The sequence below is a fragment of the Muscardinus avellanarius genome (assembly GCF_963383645.1).
Source record: "Muscardinus avellanarius genome assembly, chromosome: 1".
Lineage (NCBI taxonomy): Eukaryota > Metazoa > Chordata > Mammalia > Rodentia > Gliridae > Muscardinus > Muscardinus avellanarius.
Genome location: NC_137786.1, coordinates 87738406 through 87757953, shown reverse-complemented (window position 1 = coordinate 87757953; position 19548 = coordinate 87738406). Strand labels below are relative to the sequence as shown.

Here is a 19548-nt window from a genome sequence, read left to right as displayed (position 1 = left end):
TTCATCCCCAGTACCACCAAAAAAAAAAAAAAAAAAAAAATGTGCTTCCCAACAGAGCATGGCATATATATTAAAGCAGAAATGACTCTCGTAGGAGGTTCTTCATGTCAAGAATGTTCAGAGTAGCTGGCCATGGTGGCGCATGCTTGTAATCCCAGTACTTGTGAGGCTGAGACAGGAGGATCACAGGTTCGCGCCACCCTCGGCTACTTAGTGAGGCCTCTGCGATTTAGTGAGTGTATAATGTCCATGGAAGTGTTTCCTTCATGAATTCACCTTCACCTAGACCACCTCCTTCCCTCCAGTGGAGTTGCTCACTCTTAAATGAAGATGACCTGTGGTACCTAACATTTCAATGTTGGCTTCATGTGAGAAAATGACTGATTTGCCATTGTGTCATGATGGTTATTTGCTAATAGCTTTGTGAAAACTTATTATAAAAAATTAAGTCCTGTCACACTGCACTAAAATGAAGTTGAGGGGCCCTGGGGCAGAGAATGAAACTCAGGTCACTGATGCCAGCTCCAGGGACTATCTCACAGAACAAATCTAATGAGTAGCCTTCTCTTTCTTTACATTTTTTAGCAACAGCTATGGAATTGCTAACTATGACCTTAAAACTAGTTTTTGCATCATGTTCTGCTGCTCCCAAGAGCTGACCAGGTCCCTGGAACATCAGGATTGCTCAGAAACTTTATTCAAGATCTTTCTCTCTGTGTCCTAGTAAAACCCCCAACCTTTCCTTTCTTTTCTTGATAGACCAGAGCCCAACCTGGCCTGCAAGAAAAAGAAAAAGGTGTGTGTGTGTGTGTGTGTGTGTGTGTCTGTGTGTGTGTCTGTGTGTGTGTGTGTGTGTACTTGATAGATTACATAAATACTTTGGGTTGGGAATTTAAACATTTAAATCAAGACATTTTTGAGGTAAGATCTAACAATTTGCTTATCTAAAATATAAGCCGTTAGCTTAATTGGGCTGTTGAGAAACTGATAAGAAAAGATGAAACATTTTAACATATAAGAAAAAAATAGCTAATAGCATGAATATAGTGGGCATGAGTGAACTCAAGTGCATAAAATATTTTTTAAATATTAGGAAATTCTGAGCTAGGAGTGGTGGCACACACACACACACACACACACACACACACACACACACGTAATCCTAGTACTTGGGACACTGAGACAGGAGAATCACAAGTTGGATGACAGCCTCAGCAGGTTAGTGAGGTCCTCAGGAACTGTGTAAGATCCTGTTTCAGAATTTAAAAATTTAAAATAGAGCTAAGTGTGGTGGCACTTGCCTGTAATCTCAGAACTTATAAAGCAGAAACAGAGAATCAGAGGTTCAAAGCTTCAGCAATTCAGCAAGACCCTGTTTAAAAATGAAAAGTAAAATAGGGCCAGGGGTATAGTTCAGGGTTAGAATGCCCCTGGGTTAAATTCCGAGCACCACAAAAAGATAAATAGATATGCATCTATAAGTAGGAATGGAGGTAGAGCTCAGAGGTAGGATGCCCCCCTGGGTTCAGTCCCCAGTAAACACACACACACACACACACACACACACACACACACACACACACGAAAGTCTGTACAATCATATATCATAAGTTGTTTGTTTGTTTATTTATTTATTTAGAAGCTCTGGGGATGGAACCCAGGGGGCATTCGACCTCTGAGCTACACTCCTGCCCTATTTTTTATTCTTTATTTTGAAACCAGGTCTCACTGAGTTGCAAAGGGCCTAAGTAGCTGAGGCTATCCATGAACCGCGATCCTCTGGTCTCAGCATCCCAAATGCTTGTAAAAGTACATGCCACCACGCCTGGTCCTAAATGGGCTAAATTTAAATATCTTTATTACCTTGGACTATTTTGTTTTACTTGACCTCTCTGTCATATATTTAAACAGTATTTTTTCAAAAGTTTGCTAGATCATTGGTCTGTGAGGTATTAGACATTAGAGGAGAAAAAATTAATTTGGATAAATGACAGGTAATATTGTATAGAACCATGTTATGTTATACGTAAAGGAATACTTATTCCATTTTTATCCTGGAATGGGAAGCATAAATTTCTCAGCAGCCTTTTTCTACTGCCTCTTCTGACATCACTGAGAAGTAAGTAAGTGGCTGTGACACAGGAGAGTGGAGTGCTGCTGTTGTCTGCAAAGAACCTCACTAGTGCTGGGTGTGGTGGTGAATGCTTGTAATCCCAGTGTTTGGGAGGCTGAGACAGGAGAATCACACAGGTTCGAAGCCAGCCTCAGCTACTTAGTGTGGCTCTCAGCAGCTTAGTGAGAGTCTGTTTCCAAATAAATTATAAAATAGGTCTGGGAGTATGGCCCAGAGGTAGAGAAGCTCCTGGGTCCCAACCCTAGTACCACAAAAAAAGAAAAAAAGAAAGAAAAAAAAAAAAAAAGAACCTCACTAGTCCAAGTGTGTATACCTTTTGCAGTCTCTTCAAAGTCCAGTCTGTGCTGTATCTCAACAGTGTACCCAGTTAGAAAGAATTGAAATCTACAGATTTATACTCATGTTTGTTAAATTTTAGTGTCGTTTTTCTAAATCACATCTTCGAGTGTTTGTTTTGTGATTTTAATTTTTTCTTTGGGTACTTCATTTCTGTATCTGTATCCTTTGGCCAAATAATTTGTTTAATGTTTTCTCTTTCCCCTTATCATTCATTTTCTCACTTTTTTAAAAAAAATTTCTATTCCTATGCCCATCACTGTTTTCGTGGTCTGTTCCCCTCTGGGCCTCTTTCCTTGTATGGTCATTCTTATGGGTTTAATTAATTAATTAATTAATTTATATATTGGTGGTACTGGGGTTCCTGGAAGCCCTTCTACCTCCGGGCTACACTCCCAGACCTATTTTTACATTTTTATTTGGAAACAGGGTCTCCTAAGCCAGCGCGCATGGCTGGCTTCGAACCTGTGCCATCCTCCTGTCTCTGCCTCCCAAGTGCGGGGCTTATGGGTTTTAACTTTTTCAGTTCCCTTTTTCTGCCAGCTCCTATTTCATCTCTTTCTCCCACCACTTCTTTTCTATTTTACTTCCCTTTTGCTGCTTTCTTTCATGACAAAATTTATTTTTAACATTTTTATCTGCTTTATAAAAATAGTTTTGTGGACAATGCCCTAATGTTAATTTTTATGTAACTATGGTGCTGATTTTTCTAAGATGAGGTGGTAACTCCTTTTGAAAATCACCTCTTTGTCTGGGTCGAGATTGGGTGCCCAGAGGAACTGAGTGGCCCTGCTGGCATTCCAGGAAGGCAGGCCTGGAGGCAAAGGATCTGGGTTTTCAGTTCCCAGGGCTGAGTTTTCCTGTAAGATCTTTTGTGAGAGTCCTCCCCTCCATCCTCTCTATTTTATGATTCAAAGCAACCCTGGAGGGCTTTGCTGTTACCTGGCTCACTTCCTGTTAGAGATAAAGTATATCAATGTAGACATAGGAGTGTTGCTTCTCACCTCTGGGGAGATGTTTTTTCTTTCTTTCTTTCTGTTTTTTATTCTTTAACCACCTACTCCTGGCCTGGGCCAGAAGGGCCCTGCTCAAAGGCCACCCCTTAGAGGGACCCGCATGCCACAAACACTCCAAGTTTGTTTATTTTTCTTTTCACATTTTATTTATTTATTTTGTGGTACTGAGAATTGAATCCAGAGTCATCCTAATTCTGAGGTGTACCCCCCAGACCGATTGTATTTCTTATTTGGAAACAGGGTCTCACTAGGTTGCTGAGAGCCTGACTTAATTGCGGAGGCTAGACTGGAACCTTCAATCGCCCTGTATCAGTCTCCCAATCTTTTCAAGTTTTGTTATTTATTTATTTATTTATTTATTTATTTTTGTGCTACTGGGGATTAATCCCAGGGGCTCTCTACATTTGACCTACATCCCCAGCCCTCCCTATTTTTTATACTTTGTTTTTGAAAAAGGGACTCACTAAGTTGTGAAGGGCCTCACTAAGTAGCTGAGGCTAGCCATGAAGCTGCGTTCCTTCTGTCTCAACCTCTCAAGTACTAGGATTATAAGCATGAGCCACCACACCTGGCCTTCTTTTCAAGTTTTATTTATTTATTTATTTATTTATTTATTTATTTATTGTGGTATTGGGGATGGAACCCAGGGGCTTTCTACCTCTGGGCTATGCTCCCAGACCTATTTTATATTCTACTTGGAAACAGGGTGTCACTAAGTTGCTGAGAGCCTAAGTAGCTGACGCTGGCTTTGAAACCTGTGCGATCCTCCTGTCTCAGCCTCCCAAGTACTGGGATTACAAGTGTGCACCACCACGCCCGGATCTTTTCAAATTTTATAAGAAAGGGTTGAAAGATAGATACCAGGAGACATGAGAAAAGATTGTAGAGGAGGTAATGGAAATGACCTCAGCTCCCTAGTCTAGAGGATGTAAACCATGACTTCTTGGGGTGGTCAAACACAAACAGATGTGGGGCTGTTCCTGTTTCTCCTCCTCATGGGGAGAAGGTGGGCGAGGACCCAGCAAAGAAGTCACAGCCAGTTTCCAAGAAAGGAGAAAACCAGTACACTTTTGTTAAAAGTTACCTTCCACATTGTACTTGGTGTGGGTAATTAAGGACACTAGGTATTTTGGAAAACATTGTCTCTTCAGTCTCCACCCCAGGAAACTGAAGCACCTCATAGAAATCCTCCTCCAAGAGTGGGGCCAGGGCAGTGGAACCGTAGCTCAGCCTCAGGATTTGCCCTTCTCTACCCCTGGAGGTCAGTGGGATCAGCACATAGGAAAACTATGTCTTCAGGTCAAATGCCTGGGACCAAGTGTGAACCTTTGAGTGGGATTAGGGTTGGGTTGAGTTTATATTTAACTTCTAAATATCCTGACATATGGTGTGTGGATTTTGTTTTGTCCTTTTGCTGCAGACTCTGCAAATAGTAGCAGGCAGGACTGGCCACTGCTTTTTCTATCAAGTGAAACTCTACCAGTAATTTTATTGTCCACCATCCACTAAAATCATAAACAACATAGGGGCGCCCTCTTGTGGCGTATTGTCAAGTCACATGCCATTTAAGAAATTTTGGTTTTCTTTTTAAGTAACACATAATTACACATCTTTGTGGGGTATGATGTGATAATCCAATACATGTATACGGCGTGTAATGATAAGTTAGCATTTCCATGTTCTACGTTTGTCATTCAGTTTTATTTGGGGCTTTTGAACTCCTAATAGTTTGCTGTAAACTATAGTCTTTCTACTGTGCTTTAGGACACTAGCCTAGCATTTATTCCTCCAATCGAACTGTTTTGTGGCAGCCGTTGTCCAACTTCTATTACATAATGTTGAAAGTATTTTTTCAGAAACTGATTTTCCATAAGAAATCAAAATCCTAGGTTCAGATAATTTTCTCAACAAATAATATACCACAGCGTTCAGAGAGTAGGTGAATCTTTTTTAATATTATATAAAACTATATTATAACAATACAATTTAATAAGTTGCTTCCACTTGCTTCTCATGGTCTCTGTTCACATGCCCTCTGAAGGAAGTATTTCTTGATAGGTCAAATCATACTTTAGTACATTTTTTTCCAGAAATTGCTCATACCATGCAATTTAAAATGTTTATATAGTTGTTTTTGTCTTTATATCTGACTGATATTTCAATCATAAAAGTTGTGAGTCACATTATCTTTCATTGATTACATTTTTGTCATTCTTTTACTGCCTCTACAGGATTAAGTATAATTTACTGTTTTGCTTGTTTATCTCCTGCATAAGTGATTTTATCTTTTTGTCTGGCTGTTCAAAATAGTATTTCTTCACCTTTAAAATCCGGTAAGGAAGCCGGGTGTGGTGGCGCATGCTTGTAATTCCAGTGCTTAGGAAGCTGAGACAGGAGGGTCACGCAAGTTCAAAGCTAGCCTCAGCTACTTAAGTGAGGATCTAAACAACTTAGTGAGACCCTGTTTCCAAATGAAATATAAAATAGGTCTGTGAATGTATCCCAGAGGTAGAAATTCCCTGGGTTCCATCCCCAGTACCATTAAAAAAAAAAAAAATCCTGTAAACTGGGTGTGGTGGTGCATCTGGCTGAAACCAGAGGAACGTGGTTTGGGAACAGCTTTATCTACTTAGTAAGGCCCTCAGGAACTTAGTGAGACCCTGTTTCAAAATAAAGAATAAAAAATAGGGTAGGGGGTATTGCTTGGAGGTCGAATGCCCTTGGGTTTCATCCCAGAAAAAAAAAATCAGTTTCAAGAAAGTTTTCACAACTAGCTTGAAATATAGATATTTCATATAATATACTTTTTTTTGTGTGTGGTACTGGGATTCCTGGAAGCCCTTCTATCTCCAGGCTACACTCCCAGATCTATTTTTAAATTTTTATTTAGAAACAGGGTCTTGCCGGGCGTGGTGGCACACTTGGGAGGCAGAGACAGGAGGATCCCCATGCTTAGGAGGCAGAGACAGGAGGATCATGCAGGTTCTAAGCCAGCCGCATGCACGGGCTTATGAGACCCTGTTTCCAAATTTAAAAAAATGTAAAAATAGGTCTGGGAGTGTAGCCCGGATGTAGAAGGGCTTCCAGGAACCCCAGTACCACCAATCAATCAATCAATCAATCAATAAATAAATAAATAGAAACAGTGTCTCTTACTTAAGCCAAAGGGGCTGACTTCGAACCTGTGCGATCCTCCTGTCTCCGCCTCCCAAGTGTGGGGATTATAAGCGTGCGCCACCACGCCTGGCTACATATTTTGAAATATACAAATAAGAAACATATTTTTGTCTTAGTTGATTATGCATCTGTTAATTTGATTGCATTTGTCTGAATCTCTATAATTTTCTTTCTAACCTTTTATATCTTGATGTCTTTTTAGTTAATTTTCTTCATTTTTTATTTATTTTCTCTTTCCTTATAATTTTTTCTGTATTCTCTTTTGTCTCCCATTGTGACCTTCATTTTTAATAGTTTGGTTCTTTTATTTCACATGATTTTCTGAGTCCTTCCAGCCCATTTATGATTTTTCTATCCTTATTTCAACACATTTCTTTGAGTTAAAAATAATCTCAGGATTGGTGCTTTAGAAACCTTATCTTACCCATAAGAAAATAATAAATTTTGGTTTGATAAGAGAAATGAAATGTAATTAATTAACTAAGGCCATTGCAAAAAAGGAGATTCCTGAATGTTACAACAGATTCAAAGGAGGAGGGCCGGAAGTATTGTTTATAACATGCATCTTCATTTTCTAATATTAACTTGTGCATTTAGAAGACATGAATCAATCATAATAATATACATTATTAATTTGAATGTAATTTTTTCTTTTGTGTGGTACTGACCATTGAGCCTGAAGGATTTTTCCTTTGAACTCAATCCTAGCTCAACCTCAGTTTCATTTTATTTTTATTTTGAAATAGGGTCTCAGTAAGTTGATGAGGGCCTTGCTAAGTGGCTGAGACTGGCCCTGAACCTGCCATCCTCCTGGCTTTGCCTCTCAAGTACTGGGATTATGGGTATTCACCACTGTAGCAGGCCTTTCTTGAATTTTTTTTTAATTTTAAAAATATTTTGATAAAATCTTAAAGATATCCATTGTTCCTTGACAAACTATAAAATTTCAATATTGCTATTTTGCAGGAATATTGAAGATTAGTATTTTGACCTAAAGTACATTTTTTCAAATGTGTTTAGGGTATTGGTTAATGAATTCAATATTGTTCTTAAGACTTAGAAAAAAACTCCTTGAATTTTCATTTGCTTCAACTGCATTTAGATAAGTTTATCTGAAAATTTAATTTCCCTCTCTTCCTCCATCCCCCTTTCTTTACTTTTCTGTAGTACTGAGAATTGAACCCAAACACATTCTACCTCCGAGATACACCCTTAGCTCTATTCTGTTTTATTTTTTATTTTTGAAACAGAGTCTCAATAAGTTAGTTCCTGAGGGCCTCTCAACTTTAAGATAGCTGGCCGGAAACTGACAATCCGCTTGTCTGGGCCTCCTTACCACACCAGTCAATTTTCTTTGTGGGATATATATATATATATATATATATATATATATATATATATATATATATAGTGTGTGTGTGTGTGTGTGTGTGTGTGTGTGTGTGTGTGTGTGTGTGTGTGTTACTGGTGATGGAACTCAGTGGCTTTCTACCTATAAGCTACACTCCCGATCGATTTTATATTTTATTTAGAAATAGGGTCTCACAAGCCGGGCATGGTGGCACACGCTTGTAATCCCAAAATTTGGGAGGTGATACTGGAGGATCACATTTCCAGACAGCCTCAGCTACTTAGTGAGGCCCTCTACATCTTAGGGAGACTGTCTTTCAAAATAAAGAATAAAAAATAGGGCAGGGGGTGTAGCTCAGAGATCTAATGCCCCTGGGTTCCATCCCCAGAGCCACACAAAAAAAGGGGGTCTCACTAAGTTGCTTAGAGCCTCACTAAGTAGCTGAGGCTGGCTTCGAAGCTGTGTGATCCTTCTGTCTCAGCCTCCCAAGTACTGGGATTATAACTGTACCACCACACCCAGTTTATATATGTTTTTAAATTTTAATATAGTAATAATTTATAAATTTTCTCTAGTACTCTTTTTAAATATTTCAATATAATCACAGTGAAGTGATTGGGAAAAAAAGCTAGATAAGTATAATTTGTAAGATAGGTGTTTAAATTGTTATCTGAATTTCTGTAGATTCACAATTATTTTATTTATTTTTTAAAGACAGGTGCTTACCAACAAGGAATAACACCAGCTGCATCTCATCCACGTCTTCGCTTTCTAACTACTTGTATGTCTTCATCTTGGGACAACTGTTACTGGGCATGGGAGGAACCCCTCTTTACACCCTGGGAACGGCCTTCATTGATGACTCTGTGCCCACACACAAATCTTCTCTCTATATAGGTAAGTTTACTCTCTAATATAATTGTCCTGAATTATTGTGTCTTATTATTTTCTAACTTTATACATATGCTAGATCTTAGCCAAAAGGCTGAGAAATGATACTGCATCTTATAGGTAAAGTATAAGCGTAGTACAAAAGTTATTTGTGATGTCATGGGTATTGCCGTTAGATAAATGCAGAATCACTTGTTTAAGTATGCACTGCCATGATGGTCGATGAATAGAATGCATAATGATTGTTTGTTAATGTCCTGCTCTGGGCACGTTAACTTTCTTGAATAGGAAGAACCATCTGAGAGACCTTCTATCTGGATGGCTTGAATTCCAGGAAAACTTAACACATGGCATGGAAATTGTGACTTATTACATTTTACAAGGACTTTACTAGAGTCCACAAAAAATCCACAGATAGTCCCCATAAATTCTATGAAGTTTGTCATTTAAAAATAACTCTTTTTTGCAGGCATGGTGGTGCATGCCTGTAATCCCAGTTCTTGAAAGCTTGAGACAGGAGAATGACAGGTTGGAGGCCAGCCTCAGCAATTTTGCAAGGCCCTCAGCAACTTTGGGACTCTTTTTTTCAAAATAAAAATAAAAAGGGGAGTGGTGGTGCACGTTTGTAATTCCAGTATTTGGAAGACTGAGACAGGAGGATCACAGATTTAAGGCTTCAATACCCATTACAGCTAAAAAAAAAATTAAGTGTGTGTGTGTGTGTGGGGGGGGGTCTGGGATGTAGCTCAGATGTAGAATGACCCTGGACTCAATTCCTAATACCAAAAAGCAACCAATCAATCAATCACTCAACCGTTTTTAGCCTTTTTTTTTTTTATGGTTTTGGGGATTGAACCCAGGGGGCTTCTACCTCTGAGTTACACCCCTAGCCTTATTTTATGTTTTATTTTCAAATGGTCTAAGTTAAAGAGGGCCTTGGTAAGTTGCTGAGGCTGGCCACAATCCTGCTATCTTTCTGTCTCCAAAGTCCTGGGATTATTGGCATATGCCACACGCCCAGCTATATGACTCAGTTGCTTTTTCTTTATGAATGAATCCTGGTACCATAAGTTTGTCCTTAAATTTCTTCCCTGATTCTAGAGCTATCTAATTTATGCAAGGCCCTACATCTAATTATTGCATAATTTATTTGCACATAAATTTTATCTTTGTCATTTTATTGTTATATCTTATAGGTCTGTCCATAACCACTCAAGCTGCCCTACCAGAGGTTACTAAATCTACTCGGGCACATCTGTTCAACTTATTATTATTTTTTGCAATGCTAGGGATAAAACCCAGGAGCATTCTACCACCGAGCTACATGCCCAGTCCTATTTTTTATTCTTTATTTTGAAACAGGATCTCACTGAGTTGCAGAGGGCCTAAGTAAGTGAGGCTGTCCACAAATCAGGATCCTCCTGTCTTAGCCTCCTGAATGCTGGGATTACAAGCATGAGCCACCATGCCCAGCAACAAAGAGAATTTATAAATTATTGATTTCCAGATCTTTAAAATTATTTTTTAGCAGTACTGGGGATTGAACTCAGGGACATTCTGCCTCTGAGCTACACCTCAAGCCTTATTTTTTATTCTTTTTCATTTGAAACAAGGTCTTGCTAAGCTGTAGAGGACATCACTAAGTAGCTGAGGCTGGCTAAAATCCTGGATCCTCCTGTCTCAGCCTCCCAAGTACTTTAATTACAAGTGTGCACCACTATGCCTGGCTTCAGTATTTTTCATCATGTACTTTCATCCATAAAATATTTTGAGCAAGAAAAAAGAATACTTTATATAAGCACAATTATTTGTAAAGTGTTTAATTTTTTACTAAGCACTTTTTTACATTTTAAAAATATAATCTTGAAAAAGATGGCTAATGCCGGGCATGGTGGCGCACGCTTGGAATCCCCGTGCTTTAGAGGCTGAGACAGGAGGATCACACAGATTCAAAGCCAGCCTCAGCTACTTAGTGAGGCTCTCAGCAATTTAGTGAGATCCTGTTTCCAAATAAAATATAAAATAGGGCTGGGAGTATAGCCCCGAGGTAGAAAGCCTCTGGGTTCCACTCCTAGTAACACACACACACACACACACACACACACACACACACACACACACACGATGGTTAAGAGGTAAATAAAAGTTACATTATTTTCTATCATTTTGTATGAGCCTTTCATTGTACACTATCTAGTACCTAAGTCATTTTTTACTATGATATATATTTAGTTTTAAGTACAAACTAAGCTTCCTTTTTTGTGTATAAGAATGAGAAACGACACTAAAAAGTCTATAAGTTAGTAATATGGTAAATTCGGTTTTGAAAATATTCTCTAAATTATATATGGCAAAATGTATATATGTAGCCGGGCGTGGTGGCTCACGCTTGTAATCCCCGCGCTTGGGAGGCTGAGACAGGAGGATTGCGCAGGTTCGAAGCCAGCCTCAGCTACTTAGCCCAGAGGTAGAAAGCCTCTGGGTTCCACCCCCAGGCAGTACCACCAAAAAAAAAGACAAAAATGTATATATGTGACAGAAAAAAGCTCAACTTAATTTTGCTGGTAATGAATATTGGGTAAGTGTCTAGAAACACGAGGTTTAAATCAGTAGGTTAATTTTAAGAAACATTTATCAATAGATGCAGTTTTTCTTTTTCTTTCTTTCTTTCTTTCTTTTTTTTTTTTTTGTGGTACTTGGGGTGGAACCCAGAGGCTTTTTACCTCCGGGCTATACTCGCAGACCTATTTTATATTTTATTTTGGAAACAGGGTCTCACTAAGTTGCTGAGAACCTCACTAGGTAGCTGAGGCTGGCTTCGAACCTGTGCGATCCTCCTGTCTCAGCCTCCCAAGCGCGGAGATTACAAGCGTAGATGCAGTTTTTGACATCTGGTGTAGGACAGAATAAATGTGTTCCAAGTAGCTTCAGAGTGGGAAAGACTTATTGTTTCACATTGTTTTCTTCTTTGAGATTGTAAACAATAATTTTCACTGTCAGTTAAGGATAACAGTAGATGTACTACTCCTGCTTGCAGTGAACATAAAATAATTATCCATGAACTTGTAATCATTCGGTTTATTGTAATATTACAGTCAAACAGGTTTACATAAAGTCATACACTTTAAATTCCATTTCCTCGCTACCAGATGATAACATTCAAATAGTATTTTATTGAAATTCTTTGTAATTTTGATGTAGGGCTAATCACTTGTAGTTTTCTATAGTAAAATATTTGTCTTTTTATAACTATTGGTAGACATGCAAACAAAAGTGTGCATATGACTATTTCGAGAGTCTGTTCTTCTTCTAGGAATTGGCTACTCCATGTCAATCCTGGGCCCAGCACTTGGTTATGTTTTGGGAGGACAGTTGTTAACCATGTACATCGATGTTGCCATGGGACAAAGGCAAGTCAGTCTATTTTTCTTTCATTTAAGTTTATTTTATTTCAATAATGCTAACATCATAGGCATTTCCACTATATTTACTTAGTATGACATGAGGAATTTTTCAGGAAATGAAATTTTATATACACATTTTTTATATACTTTCTTATTTTGGCTGCATTGCTTCATGAATCAACACCATGCCATCCCTTGTTGTAAATGTCTTCATTTATAAATAAGGATGTTTAACAGGGCCATCTGGGGTATTTTTAAAAAACATTTCAGAGTCCATGGATTGTTAAAAAACAAGAATTCAGCATAAATTAGTTCTATTTTGATTAGATTTAGTTGGGGACAGCTATCCTAAAGAGGCTGATTCTCAGAATAAGTTTCCTGGTAGCTCTGATAATGTCATAAGGATCCCAAGATTCCACTTCTATAACGTTGACAATAAATAATAGGTAATATTTATTCTATGCTATAGTCTAGGCAACACTTTTTTTTTCGGTACTGGGGATGGAACCCATGGACAGTTTACCTTCAAGCTACACCCCCAGCCCTATTTTTTATTCTTTATTTTTGAAACAGGGTCTTCCTGAGTTGCAAAGGGCCTCACTAAGTAGCTGAGGCTGGCCACAAACTGTGATCGTCCTGTCTCAGTCTCCCAAATTCTGGGATTACAAGCATGTGCCACCATGCCCAGCTCCGGCAACACATTTATATGTGTGCTCATATCACACGCCATTTTATTTAATCTGTCCAATATCTCATAAAGCTGTCAATGCATAAAGTTGTCAAGTGGCCAGAGTATGGATTGAGGTCGATCCTTTGACTTCAGAATCCCCCTAACCACAGTCACCCTCTATTTTTTTTCCCCCTGGGGAGAAGAATTAATGATCTTTGGTGAGGATATTTATTTCATTTTACCATTGGAAATCTAAGTTAGCAACCTTTTTCATGCATGACAGTGAACAAAGAATAAGAAAACACTGTCCGGGTTCTGTGCTTGTTTTTCTGAGCTGTTAATTTTTGGATACTCTTAGTGACTATGAAAAGTATAAAGTTAACTCAAATTGGATCAAAGATCTTAATATAAGACACGAAACTCTGAAACAACTATAGGAAAATCTAAGAAAAATATAGCTATTGGTAAAGAAAATGATTTCTGGAAGGAACTCTGAAAGCTCAGGAAACAATAGCAAATATTTCCAAATGAGATGACACCAAACTAAAAATGTTCTGCGCAGCCAAAGAAACAATCAACAAAGAAAAGCGACAACCCACAGCATGGGAGAAAAGGTTTGCCAGTTATTCATCTGCTGGAGGATTAATAAACAGAATATATTAGAAATTCAATAAAATTAACAACATAAAAGTAATCTAATTAAAACATGGACAGATATCTATGTTGGAATTGCTATTTTTAAGAAATGCTGGCAAACTTGTAATCCCAGCATTTTGGAAGCTGAGACCAGGAGGATGGCGCAGGTTCGAAGCCAGCCTCAGCTACTTAGTGAGGCCCTTTGCAACTCAGTGAGACCCTGTTTCAAAATAGACATTAGGGAAAATAGTATGCAGGTTCCTCAAAAAATGAAAAGTTGAAGTGCAGTATGATGCAGCTACCTCACTTCTGTGTATATATCAAAAGAAAATAGCACATTAAAGAAATCTTTGTTTACCCATGTTTATTTATTTATCTATCTCTTTACTTATTTATTGCCTCTGAGCTATCCCCATAAGCCTATTTTATTCTTATTTCTGAAAGAGGGCCTCCCTACGTTTTGTAGGCTGGCCAAAACCCTGCAATTCTCCTGTCTTAGTCTCTCGAGTACTGGGATTACAATATATGCACCACCATGCCCAGCTTTATCCATGTTTTTTTATGGCACTATCACAGTAGCTAGGAAACAAAATTAGCCTAGTTGCCTGTCAACAAATGAGTGAATAAAAAAAAAATGGCAAATGTACACAATCAAGTATTACTGAGCCATAAGAAATAAACTCCCGTTCTTTGCCATAAAATGGATTGAACTGGAGGATATTAAGTGAACTAAGCCAGACAGAGGAAGACAAGTATCAAATACTCTCTCATATATGGAAACTAAAAGAAAAAGTCTACTTGAAGTTAAAACAGTGATTACTAGAGTCTTGGAAAGAGAGAGACAGCGAAGAGGATGGAAGAGAGGTGGGTGGATATGACCAATGCATGTTGTATGCATGTATGAACATCAGTGAATCCTATTCATGTCTACAATTTATATATGTTTGTAAAAGTGGATATTTAAAAAGTATCTAGAGGCCCGGCGTAGTGGCGAATGCTTGTAATCCCCGCGCTTGGGAGGCAGAGACAGGAGGACCTGGCAGTTTTGAAGCCAGCCACGCTGGCTTAAGAGACCCTGTTTCCAAATAAAAATATAAAATAGGGTTGGGAGTGTAGCCTGGAGGTAGAAGTGTTTCCAGGAATCCTGGCACCCCCCCCCCCACCACACACACACAGTATCTAGACAAAGCTTTAAGAACAGAATCAGGACATTTAATTTCAGGGTTGAGTTGTAGGAATGGGCCTACTGATATAAAATATGAATCAGTTATCAAAACTTCAGCAAATCACTTAGAATAATTTTACATTTATATAAATACCATAATTGAAGTACATGTAAATTTTAACAGATCAGTTATGAGATATATTTAGCTTAATACAATAAAAAAGAAACATGCTCAAATTCTATGTTTATTTTCAAATGTTCATCATACTTATATTTCCTATTCAATATTTTAAACTTTTACATCATATTTGCCATCTAAATATACTTTGTAAACCATTCTCTCCTTTTAGTATTTTCATTTTATATTATTATTTTTATAATTGTATTAGTGTATCATACATCATAGTGAGATTAACTCATGTCTGCTAGCTATTGTCTGATTTATCATGATGACTTAGATGAAATTTTGGATGCTATAATAGCAGTCTACTAGATACACTTGAACTATTGAGCATACAATTATCATAACTAGGTTTTAATGAACAAGACTGAGTTGACCTTTATCCCTGTTTTTCTCATTCAGCACTGAAGTCACCGAAGACGACCCACGGTGGTTGGGAGCTTGGTGGATTGGATTCCTCCTATCTTGGCTCTTTGGCTGGTCTTTGATAATACCTTTCTCTTGTTTTCCCAAACATTTACCAGGTAAATGTTTTCTTTAAAACCAGAAGGCTTTATTCTAATCCTAGGGCAGTAGTTGTTTTCTATATAACTAGTATTTATTCAAAATAAAGAATAAGAAAAAATAGGGCTGGCAGTGTCACTTGGAGATAGAATGGCCCTGGGTTCTATCCCCAGTACCTCCAATGAAAAAGCAAACAAACAAGCCTCAATCACTATTGGTGGGGATATAAATTAGACATAGATTCATGCTCTTTGTTTTTATATAATTTCAATTGTCTGTCTTGAATATCTAACTTCATTTTAGGCAATGTTGTATAGCAGTCTTAATATTCATGACTTGTTTTTTTTTTTACTTCTAATTGTTAATAAATAAAACCAGACTTATTCACTTTCCTATGATTTACTAAACTTGTTTGTTATGTTCTTTCTGGGTTCATGTTTTATCATATGCAATATATAATTTGTGTGGGTGGTGTAGGGGGTACTTGTCATTGAGCCCAGGGGCATTGTAGCTCCAGGCTACCCATGCCCTCTAAGGCCTCTTGACTTTTTATTTTGAAACTGGGTCTTGTTAGGTTGCTGAGAGTCTCACTAAGTTGCTGAGGTTGGTTTTAAACTTGGAATCCTCTTGTCTCTGCCTTCTAAATACTAGATTACAGGTATCGGCCACCATGCTCAGCTTATCATATCTTTTAAACTATTAGTTTATATTTAGTTATTGACTAATTTCAAGGCTTAAACTGTCTTAAATCATTCATGTTAATTAATTATAATCGAAGGTATTAGCACTTAAATTTTTTCAGCTATTACAAAAGTCATGCTGTGGCACATTCATTTTTACCATTTTTTTTTAAACAATACTAGTATATTGGAAAGGAAAATCTTACTGGGTGTGATGGTGCAATTTTATAGTCCCAGTACTTAGGAGGCTGAGACAAATAAAAGTACGTGGACTTATTGATATCTTTTTACCCTTGGCCATTTAATTTAAAATTTGAAATGTTGACTGTTTACCCAGATTTATTCACATTTAATACTTTTTTTTTTGTGGTACTGGGAATGGAATCCAGAGGCACTTACAGAAGTTTGTGTCAATTAAAAAGTAGTTTTTAAAATGATGAGAAAATTCATTTCCAATCATTATTTTTTAGGTACAGCAAAAATCCAAGCTGGAAAATCTTCTCAGACTCATCAAAACAAGAGTAGTTCCTTGCAGCACACAGATGAGAATTTTGGAAAAAGTATTAAAGATTTCCCAGCTGCTTTAAAGGTGACATATAACTGTTCTCTCTCCCTTTTTTAAATTCCTTTAGCCTCTCTATCATACATAAATCACACACACACGATACATAAATCACACACACACATGACCACACATGCTTACACACACAAAAAAAACCCTTTTTTGGTAATGTATTTTTGTTTGCATATTTACAAAAATTCTAGTCTTATAAATTACTCAGATTTAGTTTTATTGTCCTGTGAGTAAAACTGTTCCAGAGCAGAGAAGATGAAGGAGCATGAGTTGTTTACTGGCAACATCAATATCTAGAAGGCATACTCAAAACACTATGGAACCATCTGTCAGTTCTCTAGGTGCTCCCAAATACAAATGTTCTCATCGTTGTATATGCAGATCTATTCATTATCCATATTTATGTTTTTGTGCAGGAGAAAATGCTATAACTTTTCAGGTTAATGTTGTGTATTACAAGATTTTGCCATTTCATTGTTGTTAGCATTTTAATGCTGCACTTTGCAGCCTAATCATAGTTATTCATTTGGTGAACTGTATCTTTTTCTTTAGAATTTGATGAGGAATACTGTCTTTATGTGTTTAGTTTTATCAACTTCTTCAGAAGCCTTAGTTACTACTGGATTTGCTACATTTTTACCTAAATTTATAGAAAATCAGTTTGGACTGACATCCAGCTTTGCGGCTACCCTTGGAGGTAAGATGTTTTCTTTGTTCTAATCTAATCTAATCTAATCTACTAATCTTAATTTACCATACTAGGTTTTTATTGAAATAATATATACTTTTAGATATCTTGTGCCTTGAATTTTATACTTTATACTGATTCCAATAAAAGCTTTTATGAAATCAATTTATTGTATAAACTTGGGAGACAAAGTCTATAAGGTTAAAAAGAATATCTTAATGTTCAATAATGAATTGTACTAAACTCTTACTTTGTCGGTTTGCATGTTTATCTGTGTTGGCTGAATGCATTGATGTCTTAAAGCAGTATTGCACTTGATTCTGATGTTTTCTGGTCATTGGTATGAGCTACTGAGCATTCTTGTGTTTTCTCATTGTCTTCTTTCCCATTAGGGGCTGTTTTAATTCCTGGAGCTGCTCTTGGTCAGGTGTTAGGCGGTGTCCTGGTTTCTAAATTCAAAATGACATGCAAAAATACTATGAAGTTTGCGTTGCTCACATCTGGAATTGCACTCATGCTGAGTTTTGTATTTATTTATGCCAAATGTGAAAACGAGCCATTTGCTGGTGTGTCTGAATCATATAATGGGTAAGTATATTTAATGCTTTTTATATTAATACCAGAGTAATCATGTCTGTATTTCCAAGTATATGATTTGTTAAATGATGTGGAATTGGATTTTATTTATTTATTTATTATTTATTTAATTTGGTGCTGAAGACTGAATCCAGGGGCACTGTAATCCAGGGGCACTGTATCTTCAATCTTTGCTCTCAGCCCTGCTCTATTTTAGTTTTTACTCAGAAGCAGGGTTTCACTGGGTGGTTAAGGGCTTCTGCTACATCCCCAGCCCACTTTTTTATTCTTCACTTTGAAAGAGAGGGTCTTACTGAGTGGCAAAGGGTCTCACTTAAATAGATGAGGCTGGCCGCAGACTGAGATCTTCCTGTCTTAGCCTCCCAATGCTGGAATTACAAGTGTGCACCATCACGCCAGGCTGAGACCTTTTATTATATATACCTATAAGAGCATGTGGGGTTTTTGTTTGTTTTTAGTTTAAATAATTTTCTTAAATATTTTTAGTTTACCTAATTGTCTTAAAAGTTGTGGATATTTATTCAGAAAGAATTTTTAGGAGCAAGTACAATGTGGGCACTATAATTTGCTCAATAATATAAAGACTAATACAACAGAATCTTTGCCTTTAAGGAATTCACATCTGCTGTGCTTTGAATACATACCCCCAAAGTACATGCATTGCTTATGATTCCCAGACTCCACTCAGATGTTAATGGTATTTAGACTGGAAGTTTTTGGGAGATAATTAGAGTTAGGTTTTGGGGCAGAACCCTCCTGATGGTGTTAGTGACTTTATAAGAAGAGGAAGCACTCCAAGCCAGCTTGCTTTCTATCTTGCCGCATGGTGCCCTATGCTGTGCTCTGCAGTAGGAGGAAGCCTCACCAATACCTAGCAGAGCACACACTGGTACTTTGTTCTTGGCCTTCTCACCTTCCAGAACTGTAAGCTAAATAAGTTTATATTCTCTATAAATTACTCAGTTTCAGATTTTTTTTTTTATCAAAGTAATAGAAAACCAGCTAAGAGAGCATCCTGGGAGAATTTCACATCGTATATCCCTGTTCATTTAAATTTTTTAAATGGCAGTTATTCCCTAGGATAAAATTGTCTTATAAGTGTGTTGAAAATAGACTGAAAAATAAATTAGAATAAAAATAGTCCTAAATAATATCATTGCTGAATTTACTTAGAAACTTATATTTATTATAGAGAAATAGATAACATGCTGTTCTGTCCTGTAGACATGTTTCTGCTTGTAACTGGCTTGACCATTATTCTTTCACTCTTTCTTTATTTGTTGTGCTTCAAAACCCTAAGTCATGAGGAAGGATCAGGAAGGAGGGTGTAGCACGGCAGTGTGCTTTATAGCTCACAGTGTGGCTTTAATGATTTCATTACATGGGTGGGGAGCTGTTGAGGGAGGAGGTACTCCATAATTCTGTGTAATGCAGCATTCAGATGGCATAAATGAAGTGTAATTTGTTTGGAAAAGTTTGCCAATAACAACAATCATGATTTGTAGTTGCTATTCACCTGCCTGTCATTCCGTAGCGTCACTGTG

At 37.4% G+C, this 19548-nt stretch overlaps 1 protein-coding gene across 1 annotated transcript in view; it reads left to right on the top strand.

Moving 5' to 3' along the window:
- Positions 1–19548, top strand: part of LOC308275927 (solute carrier organic anion transporter family member 4C1-like) — a gene marked incomplete at both ends in the record, with an annotated part of 78935 nt that overhangs the window by 38744 nt on the left and 20643 nt on the right. The window contains 6 exons of the mRNA XM_080714389.1: positions 8729–8911; positions 12219–12315; positions 15364–15485; positions 16616–16734; positions 17272–17416; positions 17800–17995. Of these exons, the coding sequence (XP_080570515.1) occupies positions 8729–8911; positions 12219–12315; positions 15364–15485; positions 16616–16734; positions 17272–17416; positions 17800–17995 (862 nt within the window). The remainder of the gene's footprint in view (positions 1–8728; positions 8912–12218; positions 12316–15363; positions 15486–16615; positions 16735–17271; positions 17417–17799; positions 17996–19548) is intronic.